Genomic DNA, 15,248 nt, shown 5'->3' on the forward strand with positions numbered 1-15,248 from the left:
TGAACTCACCAACACCGCCAACGCCGCCAGCGCCACCACTGAGCAGACCAAAGAGAGGGCACCAGGTACTACTACTACTACTTCTACTACTACTACTGTACTGCTACTACTACTACTACTACTACTACTACTACTACTATACTACTACTACTATACTACTACTACTACTACTACTACTACTATTACTACTTACTACTATACTACTACTACTACTACTACTACTACTACTACTTACTACTACTACTACTACTACTACTACTATACTACTACTACTACTACTACTACTACTACTACTACTACTACTACTACTACTACTACTACTACTACTACTACTACTACTACTACTACTACTATTACTACTACTACTACTACTACTACTACTACTACTACTACTACTACTACTTCTATTACTACTACTACTACTACTACTACTACTACTACTACTACTACTACTACTACTACTACTACTACTACTACTACTACTACTACTACTACTACTACTACTACTACTACTACTACTACTACTACTACTACTACTACTACTACTACTACTACTACTACTACTACTACTAGTACTACTACTAGTACTACTACTAGTAGTACTGTACTACTATTTGTCTTCATTTGTTTCTTGTGTGTCTCAGTAACACAAACAAAAGAGATTTGATCCAAACTCTCAGTGATGTTACAGTAAATACACTTTATAAATGTTTTATAAATGTTTTATAAATGTTTTATAAATGTTTTACATTATAATAATTCTCTGTAGTTTCTCCTCATTCTGCTGAGTCAGAGGTACAAACTTAAATAACTTTTTCTGCATTTATTAATTGCATAAAAAATACTGAATTGTGGCATTAAAAAGGCTTTAAAAGTATTACTGAGGCAGTACTGCGCTTACCTTTAAACGTGTAGTAAAAGTACTACTTTATTTAACACTTAAAGTACTACTTAAAATACAATACAAAGGCCTCTACCTGATTTAGTACTACTACCTCATATGTGCCGTAAAAGTACTCTTAGACCCTGTCTCCTCTACCTGATGTAGTACTACTACCTCATATATGCAGTAAAAGTACTCTTAGACCCTGTCTCCTCTACCTGATGTAGTACTACTACCTCATATATGCAGTAAAAGTACTCTTAGACCCCGTCTCCTCTACCTGATGTAGTACTACTACCTCATATGTGCAGTAAAAGTACTCTTAGACCCTGTCTCCTCTACCTGATGTAGTACTACTACCTAATATATGCAGTAAAAGTACTCTTAGACCCTGTCTCCTCTACCTGATGTAGTACTACTACCTCATATATGCAGTAAAAGTACTCTTAGACCCTGTCTCCTCTACCTGATGTAGTACTATTACCTCATATATGCAGTAAAAGTACTCTTAGACCCTGTCTCCTCTACCTGATGTAGTACTATTACCTCATATATGCAGTAAAAGTACTCTTAGACCCTGTCTCCTCTACCTGATGTAGTACTACTACCTCATATATGCAGTAAAAGTACTCTTAGACCCTGTCTCTGCAGAGCGCCCCGTGGACCCGTCTGAAGACCCGTGGACGGGGGGGTTTGAGGATGAGGACCTCTCCCCGGAGGAGATCCAGATGGTACGTTCCAACACTTACATCATGTAAAGGAAATAGTACCTGAAGAATACTGCATGTTTGAAGTACTCTGGGTACTTCAGTCACATACTGCAGTACATGGACATGTTGGAGTGTGGTGTTTGTCTTGATTTTATGAAAACACAAAATAAATTCACACGTTTAAAGCACAAACCTGCACATTTAGTACGAGTTGGAGATGACTTAAATCTCAGAGTCACTTTGGTGTGATTCAGGAGCTTTAAGTTTGTTTATTTATTTTGCCTTAAACTCTTTCTCTCTCCTGACCCCTGACCCTGACCCCTGACCCCTGACCCTGTGTCTGTGTGTCTCAGTTTGAGCAGGAGAACCAGCGGCTCGTCAGTGAGATGAACAGTTTGGTGGACGAAGTCAAGTGAGTCTTTTAAACTTTATTTACTGTGGTCAAACCCTCTGACCCCTGACCTCTGACCTTTCTCCTCTCACCCCTGACCTCTGACCTTTGCTCCACCTCAGGCAGATCGAGGGGAAGGTGGTGGAGATCTCACGGCTGCAGGAGATCTTTGCAGAGAAAGTCCTTCAACAGGTACATGTGTTCTGTGTTCTCTTCTTTGTCCTCCTCCTCCTCACCTTCTTCTCCTCTGTTCCTCCTCTTCTGTTCCTCTTCTGTTCCTCCTCTTCTTCTCTCCTCCTCCTCTTCTGTTCTTCCTCTCCTCTTCTGTTCCTTCTCCTCTTCTCCTCCTCTTCTGTTCCTCCTCCTCTTCTCCTCCTCTTCTGTTCCTTCTCCTCTTCTCCTCCTCTTCTGTTCCTTCTCCTCATCTCCTCCTCTTCTGTTCCTCCTCCTCTCCGCCTTCTCTTCTCTCCTTGAATAATAAAATAAAATCTAAATGTTTTTTTTATTTTGTTTTTTTTTATTTCAGGAGACGGAGATCGACAACATTCACCAGCTCGTGGTCGGAGCCACAGAGAACGTCAAAGAAGGAAACGAGGACATCAGAGAGGCCAGTCTTACCTTTGACCCTTAACCCCTAAGACTGAACCCTGAGACTGACCTTTGACCCCTGAGCCTGAGCCCTGAGCTCAGTTTGACCTTTGGTTCTGTGTCGTCCAGCAGAGGGCGTCGCTCAAAGCACTGAGGGATTCATAGAACCACAGTTACATTTTGTGTCTTAGTTAAATTTTCTCTTTTTTTTTTTTTAGGCGATTAAAAATAACGCCGGCTTCAGAGTGTGGATCCTGTTCTTCCTCGTCATGTGCTCCTTCTCCCTCCTCTTCCTCGACTGGTATGACGGCTAACCACTCTGCTACGGCGGGAGGCTAACCACTCTGCTACGGCGGGAGGCTAACCACTCTGCTACGGCGGGAGGCTAACCACTCTGCTACGGCGGGAGGCTAACCACTCTGCTACGGCTGGGACCTGCGGAATGAACTAAACCTGAACACCGTGAGCTGGAGGATGTTCCACAGTGGAGCTTTAAACTCTGGACTGAATGGGGAGCTACAGCACTGACCTTTGACCTCCGACATCAGAAAATCCTGTCAAACAATTTCCACGACAAACGTTCTCCTGCCGCACCTCAAGTCAAAAGAACGAGTTAAAGAATGAGTTTGAAGAACATCTGAAACGGGTTCAAATAAACTCACAGATCCAAATGTTTCCTCTGGATTAAAGCTCCTGCTCCTCACACACAGAGCTGGAGTTGTGTTTGTTTGTTTGTTTGTTTATTCTGACTCTGTTACATCTCCAAAGATCCAAACGCTCTGTTCCACCTTGTGATGTCATCAAGTTCTCAGCTCCTTTTCCCTTTAGTTGAGTTGAGATCGACGACTCCAGGACTGGAATGATCCAGATGATTCTAGTGAAGGTGTGTGGCGTTTAAAAACACAGTGGAGCACTTCCTGTATCACCACATGATGACATCACAAGGTGGAACAGAGTGTTTTGTCATGTTAAATGTGCAGGTTTGTGTGTTAAACATGTGAATGAAACAAACACAGCTCCAGGTCTGTGTGACCAGGAAACCACCTTAGAACAGAGCAGAGGATCATGGGACATTTTAAAACGTTCTTGAGGTTGAGATGAACTGAAACGAGACTGAAGTGAAACAGGAGACAGAATAAACCTGAGCTGTATCGACCCGTGTGATGTGCCTCTGTTAGTCTCTGTAATAAACCTTTTCACACAGTGTGAAGTGTCGTCATGTAACGTAAACCTCACTTCTGGTTCATGTTTTTCTGTGTAAATGTGTGTGTGTAAGTGTGTGTAAATGCGTGTGTGTAAGTGTGTGTGTAAATGTGTGTGTGTAAATGTGTGTGTGTAAGTGTGTGTAAATGTGTGTGTGTAAGTGTGTGTGTAAATGTGTGTGTGTAAGTGTGTGTGTAAATGTGTGTGTGTAAATGTGTGTGGGGGGGGGTGTGTGTAAGTGTGTGTAAATGTGTGTGTGTAAATGTGTGTGTGTACATGTGTGTGTGTGTACATGTGTGTGTGTGTGAACATGAGGTTGGTGGAACATTTAGAGTACAAATGCAAAAGTGCAAAAGTGTTGAAAATTATGACGGAACATTAAAATGATGAGTTTGAGTTCTTCAGGACGTTCTTTATAAAGGGTTTCCATGGTGACGGTCCAGTATTTACGCTCAACTCGTTCGTATTAAAATGATTTTAAGTGTGCGCCTGCTGTGTGCAGCTTTTCCGGTCGTACTTTCAAAAGAAAAACGTTACCTTTTTTTTTGGTTTGTTTTTAAGTATAAATGCAAAATAAATTATATTTCATAACAAACAGTATCTTTTTTGATTCTTTTGAGTTTATGTCGCCAATAATTATCATTGTGTATTTACGGTAAAACTCCAGATTAACCACGTGCCTCTGACGGTAAACTTCATGTTGTCTTTTATTATGAAGGTTCCGTCTTGTGTTTCCTTCTTGTTCTTTTACTTTTTCATTCCCAAAGTTTTTGTAGCAGAACCTTTTTTCTTTCTTTTTTTTATCGCGAAGGAAAACAAACTTTACTGAGATTCGGATCCGTTTGTGAAAAGTTCTGTCCGAGTGGAACCGGAGAGAAGCAGAAGCACCGGGGCGGAGCGGCGAGCGCGGCCGGGGAGAGGCGCTTTTCTCCGGGACATTTTAACCGTTTCGTCCCGGAGCTAACCGAGCTAAACTCACTTTATTTCACCGTTTCACACTTTTACCTCACATTTTCTGGTGTAAAACTGTGGAGTGCAGATGTCGGAGCGGGAGGCTCCGTGGGAGTGCGAGGCGGACGTGTCTGTGAGCTTCCCCCGCTCCGGGCTCTGGTCCCCGGGGCTCGGGTCCCCGGAGCTGCTGCACATTTACCCCGGACTCCTGGCGCTTTCCTCGGCGTGCGGAGTCCTGACGGGCGCCCTGACCGCGGCTCTGCTGCTGCGGGTCTGTGTGCAGCACTTTATCCTCCACAGACAGGTGAGAATAATGCAATTAAACTACAAATACAATCTTAAAATAAAACTGTAAACTCTAACATGTGATATGACTCAGTGTGCAGCACTTTATCCTCCACAGAGAAGTGAGAATACAACTATAAAAAAATACAAATGTTAATCCTGAGTTTTTTAATAAACTTGTTTTTGTCTCTACTGTTGTCATGATGACACTAAAATGTCAAACTCAGTTTCCACACTAAGGAACAGACTCGATCCTCGATACTTATAAACCTTCTTTCTTTAGACAACAAACTGTGATTCTCCACATTAAACAGTAGAACGTTCTTTTCTATTCCCATGTGTCCTTATATGTGTGTAATCCCTCAGTGGTCCAGGTCTAAACCAGGTCTAAACCAGGTTTAAACCAGGTCTAAACCAGGTCCAAACCAGGTCTATATACTAGTCTCTGTGCTCTTCTACTTGTTCTGATCCAGATCGTTCTAAACACATTGAGGAAAGTTTGTAAAGGTTCCGCTCGGTTCTGTCAATGAGGACTGAGTTTCGATACTCGTTTTAATCTCGATTAAAGTTTGATTTTTGATCCTTTTGACACCGTGACCTGTAACACTGAAGATGTCCTCCTCCTCAGGGTCCACGCCTCCTGGAGCCAGAGGAGCCGGAAGAGCCAGAGGAGCCAAAGGAGCCAGAACCCCAGAGGAGTGACCAGGGGCGGGGCCAGGGGCGGAGCCAGGGGGCAGAGGTCAGCACCATAGAAAAGGTTCTCTGTGCTACAGGGAACTGAATTAAAACTCTTAGACGTCAAATATATTTTTTAAAACAGCAAAACTGAGTATTAACACAATAAATAAATCATACAATCCAGTATGGATAGGCGATATATCGGTACTAGTATCGGTATTGTACGATCAGTGTTGGGAAGGTTACTTTTAAAATGTAATCCCCTACAGATTACAGATTACACACCCCAAAATGTAGTTTGTAACGTAATCCATTAAATTACTTAAAGTGAGTAACGTAATCTGATTACTTTGGATTACTTGATATTGTCATGCTTTTTTAAACGACATGAATGTAGCAACCACATCCTGAAAATTCTTGTTTGTTGTCTTCAAATTGTCTGAGTCCAAGTCTCCATGAATAAGCAGCTGTTTACTGTAGAGAAACAAAGACCACGACATCTGAATATACGAGGTTTTGTCTGTTAAAAGACAGAAACAAGATCAGTCTTTCCTTCACCAGATTAAAAAATATTATTGATAGAGAAATTATTTTTTATATGAGATCACCTTAAATTATGTCAAACTACTGTTAGTGTCATGTTGTTTGACCTGGTTTAGTCCTGATTTTAGACTTGGTTTAGACCAGGTCTAGACCAGGTCTTTAGTTCTGGTTTAGTCCCGGTTTAGTCCTGGTTTAGTCCTGGTTTAGTCCTGGTGTTAGTTCTGGTTTAGAGGCGCACAGGAGGAAGTGCGGTTTACGCGAGAAAACACGTTCCACACGCGGCGCACGAGACGGCGGTGTCCGCGCTGTAACTACGGAAGGAGACGTGACCCGCGGGTTCTCAGGTTGATGACGATGATGAAGGTGTTTGTGTGTGTGTGTTTGTGTGTGTTTGTGTGCACGTCCCCTCATGTGGCAGGTCACTATATGACAGTAGTGCAGATATTATGAGTCTATGCAGGTTGTTTTCACCAGCGCCAGTAGCTCCTGTTTCACATTTAAGTTGTAGGCGATTTTATATTTGTTTTTTTTTTAATATATATATCTCACATCGGGAGAAGAATTTCCAAGACACAAATGCGTTTTTACCAATGCACTGCTGCTTCCACTGTGTGACTGACACCGCCAACTTTAACATGACGTTTCCATCGCTCTTATTGTCGCGTTCTGTTTGGGCTTCAGGCAATGAGTGGAATTACCGAAATAATAAAATAAATAAATGGGATGTAGCACAAAATGTGAAAACAGGAAAATACCGCCTTGTAATCCACTTATTTCAGCAAAGTAACTGTAATCCAATTACCACTCATTGAAACAGTAACTGTAACGGAATACAGTTACTCACAATTTGTACTCTGATTACGTAACGGCGGTACATGTAATCCGTTACTCCCCAACACTGTGTACGATATCGATAGCAGTATTTTAGACATGGTCCCATTCTCTCTATGTCCTTTTTGAAGAAACTCATGAGTCTCTGTGCATGTCCCCCCGCATGTGTCCCCACGTGTGTCCCCACGTGTGTCCCCGCACGTGTCCCCACGTGTCCTCACAAGTGTCCCCACGTGTCCTCACACGTGTCCTCACACGTGTCCCCACACGTAAGTATTTAAACGCAGTATTTAAACGCAGTATTTAGACACCGTATTTAAACGCAGTATTTAAACACAGTATTTAAACGCAGTACTTAGACACAGTATTTAAACACAGTATTTAAACACAGTATTTAAACGCAGTATTTAAACGCAGTATTTAAACACAGTATTTAAACACAGTATTTAAACGCAGAATTTAGACACAGTATTTAAACGCAGTATTTAAACGCAGTATTTAAACGCAGTATTTAAACGCAGTATTTAAACACAGTATTTAAACGCAGTATTTAAACGCAGTATTTAAACGCAGTATTTAAACACAGTATTTAACCGCAGTATTTAAACACAGTATTTAAACGCAGTATTTAAACGCAGTATTTAAACGCAGTATTTTCTCAGTATTTGTGTTTGTATTTTTCAGGCTCCAGTGAACAGCAACATTGCTGCGTTTGCCTCCAGAGCCAGAGTGGTTTACCCTATCAGCCAAAAGTACAGAGTGAGGACCACCCCCATAACACACACTTTATTATTCACAATATTTTATTATGAATATTATTAATAACACACACTTTATTATTCACAATATTTTATTATTAATATTATTAATAACACGCACTTTATTATTCACAATATTTTATTATTAATAACACTTTATTATTATTTTATTATTTATTAATAACACACACTTTATTATTCACAATATTTTATTATTAATATTATTAATAACACGCACTTTATTATTCACAATAGTATTAGTATTAGTATTAGTATTCACATTAGTAACATTATTATTATTCACATTAGTCACAGTGGTATTGTCACATTCTCAGTTTATTTTAGAAAGTTCATGTCCGTAGTTTTTCTCAGAGTCCAGCCCAGTTCCACCGGCTCAAAGGCCAGTTTACATTAAAACTGCACTGTGGAACTTTTCACTGTTTTGATTCTTTGTTGGTGCTTGTTTCACAGTTCTGAATCCTCAGGTCTGATCTGTTTACAGTGTTATTGTGTTCACTTCAGGTCCTTTTGGTGTTTGTTTTCACTTCAGGTCCTTTTGGTGTTTGTTTTCACTTCAGGTCCTTTTGGTGTTTGTTTTCACTTCAGGTCCTTTTGGTGTTTGTGTTTGCAGCCTTTAGCAGACGGAGCTTCAAACCCGTCCCTCCATGAAACCGGATTGTCCCCTCACCCCACAGCCCCGCCCCCCGGCTCCTCCCCCTCCCCCTCCTGCTCTGATGATGACGATGACGATGACGAAGACGACGACGGCGAGGGGCAGAACGGAGGCGGCCATTTTATGTGTTCAGCGCCTCAGAGAGTGTTCAGGTTCACTCCTGTGTCCAGTCCTCTGCTCGCCCTCACGCAGAGCGGGTAAATACTACTACTACTACTACTACTACTACTACTACTACTACTACTTCTACACACTAATACTACATGTATACTATTATATACTACAGTACTACTACTACTACAGACTACATACTGCAGTACTACTCCTGTGTCCTCTGCTCGCCCTCACGCAGAGCGGGTAAATACTACTACTACTACCAAATACTACTACTACAGACTACATACTACAACTACTACATATAGTAGTAGTAGTAGTATACTATTATATACTACAGTACTACTACTACTACAGACTACATACTACTATTACAGGTCAGTATATGTGTAACTCTGTGTGTAACTGTGTGTGTGTTCAGGTGTGTGTTGCGTGTCAGTGTGTATTTCTCTGTGTGTAACTCTGTGTGTGTTCAGGTGTGTGTTGCGTGTCAGTGTGTATTTCTCTGTGTGTAACTCTGTGTGTGTGTGTGTGTGTTGCGTGTCAGTGTGTATTTCTCTGTGTGTAACTCTGTGTGTGTTCAGGTGTGCGTTGCGCGTCAGTGTGTATTTCTCTGTGTGTAACTCTGTGTGTGTGTGTGTGTGTGTGTGTTCAGGTGTGTGTTGCGTGTCAGTGTGTATTTCTCTGTGTGTAACTCTGTGTGTGTGTGTGTGTTCAGGTGTGTGTTGCGCGTCAGTGTGTATTTCTCTGTGTGTAACTCTGTGTGTGTGTGTGTGTGTGTTCAGGTGTGCGTTGCGCGTCAGTGTGTATTTCTCTGTGTGTAACTCTGTGTGTGTGTGTGTGTGTTCAGGTGTGCGTTGCGCGTCAGTGTGTATTTCTCTGTGTGTAACTCTGTGTGTGTGTGTGTGTGTGTGTGTTCAGGTGTGCGTTGCGCGTCAGTGTGTATTTCTCTGTGTGTAACTCTGTGTGTGTGTGTGTGTGTGTGTGTGTTCAGGTGTGCGTTGCGCGTCAGTGTGTATTTCTCTGTGTGTAACTCTGTGTGTGTGTGTGTGTGTGTTCAGGTGTGTGTTGCGTGTCAGTGTGTATTTCTCTGTGTGTAACTCTGTGTGTGTGTGTGTGTGTGTTCAGGTGTGTGTTGCGCGTCAGTGTGTATTTCTCTGTGTGTAACTCTGTGTGTGTGTGTCAGGTGTGCGTTGCGCGTCAGTGTGTATTTCTCTGTGTGTAACTCTGTGTGTGTGTGTGTGTTCAGGTGTGTGTTGTGTGTCAGTGTGTATTTCTCTGTGTGTAACTCTGTGTGTAACTCTGTGTGTAACTCTGTGTGTGTTCAGGTGTGCGTTGCGCGTCAGTGTGTATTTCTCTGTGTGTAACTCTGTGTGCTGTGTGTGTGTGTTCAGGTGTGCGTTGCGTGTCAGTGTGTATTTCTCTGTGTGTAACTCTGTGTGTGTGTGTGTTCAGTGTGTGTTGCGTGTCAGTGTGTATTTTCTCTGTGTGTAACTCTGTGTGTGTGTGTGTGTGTTCAGGTGTGTGTTGTGCGTCAGTGTGTATTTCTCTGTGTGTAACTCTGTGTGTGTGTGTGTGTGTGTTCAGGTGTGCGTTGCGCGTCAGTGTGTATTTCTGGGCTCTGGCTGAAGTGCGTCAGTTGTGTTTGGAGCAGCAGGAGGAACGAGCTCAGGTCAGACACGTTTATGTCCAAATTATTATCATCTATTTTACAATATGATTAAAATATTATAATCATCTGTTTTAATGGTTATTTTAAATATTATAATCATCTGTTTTAATGGTTATTTTAAATATTATAATCATCTGTTTTAATGGTTATTTTAAATATTATAATCATCTGTTTTAATGGTTATTTTAAATATTATAATCATCTGTTTTAATGGTTATTTTAAATATTATAATCATCTGTTTTAATGGTTATTTTAAATATTATAATCATCTGTTTTAATGGTTATTTTAAATATTATAATCATCTGTTTTAATGGTTATTTTAAATATTATAATCATCTGTTTTAATGGTTATTTTAAATATTATAATCATCTGTTTTAATGGTTATTTTACAGCACATATTGAACTGTGTGTTGCAGGTTTTGTCTCAGATTGTGAAGCAGGTTTCTGGGGGTTTGGAGTCGGACGTTTACACGGAGCTGCTGCAGAGACACACACAGGTCACTCCCTTTAACACTTTACTTATATTTGACCTTTTATTGACCTTTTATTGACCCCGCCCACTTTTAAACGGCGTCTCCAGCACAATCCTCCTCATTAAATGGACAAGTTTCACAAGTTTGTGTTTGTGTGTATGTGTGTGTATGTGTGTGTATGTGTGTGTTTATCTGTGTGTTTGTGTGTGTGTGTGTTTATCTGTGTGTGTGTTTGTGTGTGTGTATGTGTGTGTTTGTGTATGTGTGTTTATGTGTGTGTTTATCTGTATGTGTGTGTATGTGTGTGTATGTGTGTGTTTGTGTATGTGTGTGTTTGTGTGTGTTTATCTGTGTGTATGTGTGTGTTTGTGTGTGTTTATCTGTATGTGTGTGTTTATCTGTGTGTTTATGTGTGTGTTTATCTGTATGTGTGTGTATGTGTGTGTTTATGTGTGTGTTTATCTGTATGTGTGTGTATGTGTGTGTATGTGTGTGTTTGTGTATGTGTGTGTTTGTGTGTGTTTATCTGTGTGTATGTGTGTGTTTGTGTGTGTTTATCTGTATGTGTGTGTTTATCTGTGTGTTTATGTGTGTGTTTATCTGTATGTGTGTGTATGTGTGTGTTTATGTGTGTGTTTATCTGTGTGTATGTGTGTGTTTGTGTGTGTTTATCTGTGTGTGTGAATGTGTGTGTTTATGTGTGTGTTTATCTGTGTGTGTGTGTGTGTGTGTGTGTTTGTGTGTGTTACTTGTGTTATTTTACCTTTAGTGTGTTTGGGTTAAATTATAAATGTTAAATTCTGTTGTTGTTTTTGTCTCATCTGGAGTCACTGTTTGGTTTGAGCAAATTTTGAGCTTTTACTCTAAAAAACTGTTCATAGTTTTTCACAAACTGCATCTGACGTTTAACCTGGAGATGACGTCACTATGAGGTCTGACCTCCCACTGAAACATCAGCAGAGACCTCCCACTGAAACATCAGCAGAGACCTCCCACTGAAACATCAGCAGAGACCTCCCACTGAAACATCAGCAGAGACCTCCCACTGAAACATCAGCAGAGACCTCCCACTGAAACATCAGCAGAGTCCCAAATGTCCTCATCATTTTCACTGTTCTTTTGTAGGAACTGAACGAGTGGAACCAGCCCCTCCCCTCTTGCTCTGACCTGACCTCTGACCCCACCCGTGACCTTGAGGACAGAGGGGGCGGAGTCACGGTGGAGGAGGTGGAGCGATGGCAGAAGGAGATGTTTCAGCAGCAGCTTCAGCAGGTACGTCACACTGAGCGTTCTCCCATGTTCAAATGTTCTTCATCACAAACATGAAGAGGTTCTAGAGTCGTCCGTGCATGTTTGAGTAATCTAGTGATCTCTGGGCCCTCCTTAAGTTGAGCAGTACAAGCCTGTACGAGGCTCCGCCCCCATGCTCCCTCACGACAGTTCTCCATAAATATACAAAAACATGACAAAACTGTACACAGCAACATCCGTCCATTTTCTTCCTCTTATCGGGCGACTCCCAGGGGCGTCCCAGACTTCCCTCACCCCAGACACTTCCTCCAGGCTGAGGTGTGTGATTCCCCTGTAACTGAAACGCCCAAATCTCTGCACCGGCCCCTTATGGCTCCTCCTACGGGCGGTGGGTCCACAGGAGGACGACCCCATGTCTTTCCTTTGAGCTTCTGAACCACTCTGAGTCTGACCCGTGCCCCAGGAGCACGAGGAGCCTCAGGTGACCAGGAGCACGAGGAGCCTCAGGTGACCAGGAGCCTCAGGTGACCAGGAGGAGCCTCAGGTGACCAGGAGCGCGAGGAGCCTCAGGTGACCAGGAGCATGAGGAGCCTCAGGTGACCAGGAGCCTGAGGAGCCTCAGGTGACCAGGAGCGCGAGGAGCCTCAGGTGACCAGGAGCGCGAGGAGCCTCAGGTGACCAGGAGCGCGAGGAGCCTCAGGTGACCAGGAGCGAGGAGCCTCAGGTGACCAGGAGCGCGAGGAGCCTCAGGTGACCAGGAGCCTGAGGAGCCTCAGGTGACCAGGAGCGCGAGGAGCCTCAGGTGACCAGGAGCGCGAGGAGCCTCAGGTGACCAGGAGCGCGAGGAGCCTCAGGTGACCAGGAGCGCGAGGAGCCTCAGGTGACCAGGAGCGTGAAGCCCCCGACAGCAGCTCCAGGATCAGATCCTCCATCACGTTAAGGCTCCGGTTCAAGGAGCAACACAGAAACCAGACAAACCTGATGTGATGTGCAGGAGTTTCATTAGTGGGACACAGCGAGTGTGTTGAGATGTCATAGTGTGTGTGTGTGTGTGTGTGTTCATCTGTGTGTGTGTGTGTGTGCGTGTGTGTGTGTGTCATCTGTGTGTGTGTGTGTGTGTGTGTGTGTGTGTGTGTGTGTGTGTGTGTGTGTGTGTGTGTGTGTGTGTGTGTGTGTGTGTGTGTGTGTGTGGTGTGTGTCATCTGTGTGTGTGTGTGTGTGTGTGTGTTCATCTGTGTGTGTGTGTGTGTGTGTGTGTGTCATCTGTGTGTGTGTGTGTGTGTGTGTGTGTGTGTCATCTGTGTGTGTGTGTGTGTGTGTGTGTTCATGTGTGTGTGTGTGTGTGTGTGTGTTCATCTGTGTGTGTGTGTGTGTGTGTGTGTGTGTGTGTGCATCTGTGTGTGTGTGTGTGTGTGTGTGTGTGTGTGTGTGTGTGTGTGTGTCTGTGTGTGTGTGTGTGTGTGTGTGTTCATCTGTGTGTGTGTGTGTGTGTGTGTGTGTGTGTGTGTGTGTTGTGTGTGTGTCATCTTGTGTGTGTGTGTGTGTGTGTGTGTGTCATTGTGTGTGTGTGTGTGTCATCTTGTGTGTGTGTGTGTGTGTGTGTGTGTTTCATTGTGTGTGTGTGTGTGTGTGTGTGTGTGTGTGTTCATGTGTGTGTGTGTGTGTGTGTGTGTGTGTGTGTGTGTGTGTTTTCATCTGTGTGTGTGTGTGTGTGTGTGTGTGTGTGTGTGTTCATTCTGTGTGTGTGTGTGTGTGTGTGTGTGGTGTGTGTGTGTGTTCATCTGTGTGTGTGTGTGTGTGTGTGTGTGTGTGTGTGTGTTCATCTGTGTTGTGTGTGTGTGTGTGTGTGTGTGGTGTGTGTCATCTGTGTGTGTGGTTGTTGTGTGTGCCTGTGTGTGTGTGTGTGTGTGTGTGTGTGTGTGTGTGTGTGTTCATCTGTGTGTGTGTGTGTCTGTTCCAGTGCCAGAGCTTCAGTGAGCAGCTTGAGTGTTTCTCTCAACGTCTCTCAGTTTCCTCAGCGTTTTCTCCTGAAGCTCCTCAGATCCTCAGTTCCATCCACAAGAGCCTCTTTCATCTGGAGAAACATCTGCAGAGTCACCAGGAGACCAGACTCACGGTACTGCTCCTCCTCTGACCCTCTGCTCCTCCTCTGACCCTCTGCTCCTCCTCTGACCCTCTGCTCCTCCTCTGACCCTCTGACCCTCCTCCTCCTCTGACCCTCTGCCCTCCTGCTCCTCCTCTGACCCTCTGACCCTCTGCTCCTCCTCTGACCCTCTGCTCCCCCTCTGACCCTCTGCTCCTCCTCTGACCCTCTGCTCCTCCTCTGACCCTCTGCTCCTCCTCTACCCTCTGACCCTCTCCTCCTCTGACCCTCTGACCCTCCTCCTCTGACCTCTCTGCTCTCTGACCCTCTGCTCCTCCTCTGACCCCTCTGCTCCTACCCTCTGCTCCTCCTCTGACCCTCTGCTTCTACCTCTCTGACCTCTGCTCCTCCTCCCCTCTGCTCCTCCTCTGACTCTGCTCACCCTCTGCTCCTCCTCTCCTCGCTCGACCCTCTGCTCCTCCTCTGACCCTCTGCCTCTCTCTGACCTCTGCTCCTCCTCTCTGACCCTCTGCTCCTCCTCTGACCTCTGACCCTCTCTCCTCCTCCTCTGACCCTGCTCTCTCCTCTGACCCTCTCTCTGCTCTCTGACCTCCTCCCCTCCTCCTCCTGACCTCCTGCTCCTCCTCCTCTCCTCTCCTCTGACCCTCTCTCCTCTCTGACCTCTGCTCCTCCTGACCCTCTGACCCTCTGCTCCTCTCTGACCCTCTGACCCTCTGCTCCTCCTCTGACCCTCTGACCCTCTGCCCTCCTCCTCCTCTGCTCCTCCTCTGACCCTCTGACCTCCTCTCCTCTGACCCTCTGACCCTCTCTCTCTCCTCTCCCTCTGACCCTCTGCCCTCTGACTCCCTCCCTCCCTGCTCCTCCTCCCCTCTGCTCCTCCTCTGACCTCTGACTCTCTGACCCTCTGACTCCTCTCTTCCTCTCCTCCTCCTCTGCTCCTCTCCTCCTCCTCTCTCCTCCTCCCTCCTCCTCTGACCTCTGCTCCTCTCCTGCTCCTCTGCTCCTCTCCCCTCCTCCTCTCCTCCTCCTCTGCTCCTCTCCTCCTCCTCTGCTCCTCTCTCGCTCCTCCTCTCTCCTCCTCTCCCTCCTCTCCTCCTCTGCTCCTCTCCTCTCCTCTCTGCTCCTCCTCTGCTCCTC

The 15,248-nt window shown here is 44.5% G+C and overlaps 2 protein-coding genes across 2 annotated transcripts in view; both read left to right on the forward strand.

Moving 5' to 3' along the window:
* The window catches only part of stx18 (syntaxin 18), a 13,105-nt gene extending 9,329 nt beyond the window's left edge, over positions 1-3,776 (forward strand). The window contains exons 5-10 of the mRNA XM_055160964.1: positions 3-65; positions 1,520-1,614; positions 1,947-2,005; positions 2,107-2,176; positions 2,511-2,591; positions 2,791-3,776. Of these exons, the coding sequence (XP_055016939.1) occupies positions 3-65; positions 1,520-1,614; positions 1,947-2,005; positions 2,107-2,176; positions 2,511-2,591; positions 2,791-2,886 (464 nt within the window). The 3' untranslated portion in view covers positions 2,887-3,776. The remainder of the gene's footprint in view (positions 1-2; positions 66-1,519; positions 1,615-1,946; positions 2,006-2,106; positions 2,177-2,510; positions 2,592-2,790) is intronic.
* Positions 3,777-4,591: 815 nt separating this feature from the next.
* LOC110154642 (evC complex member EVC-like) lies at positions 4,592-14,141 on the forward strand. The gene is made up of 9 exons (XM_055160966.1): positions 4,592-5,030; positions 5,640-5,750; positions 7,288-7,332; positions 7,748-7,822; positions 8,453-8,691; positions 10,196-10,280; positions 10,700-10,780; positions 11,882-12,028; positions 13,968-14,141. Exons 1-9 carry the CDS (start codon positions 4,815-4,817, stop codon positions 14,139-14,141), a joined length of 1,173 nt encoding a protein of 390 aa, XP_055016941.1. The 5' UTR covers positions 4,592-4,814.
* Positions 14,142-15,248: the final 1,107 nt, after the last annotated feature.

The sequence above is a fragment of the Boleophthalmus pectinirostris genome, unplaced genomic scaffold (assembly GCF_026225935.1).
Source record: "Boleophthalmus pectinirostris isolate CB_2022bp ecotype Guang Dong unplaced genomic scaffold, ASM2622593v1 HiC_scaffold_3, whole genome shotgun sequence".
In the NCBI taxonomy this organism is placed as follows: Eukaryota; Metazoa; Chordata; class Actinopteri; order Gobiiformes; family Gobiidae; genus Boleophthalmus; species Boleophthalmus pectinirostris.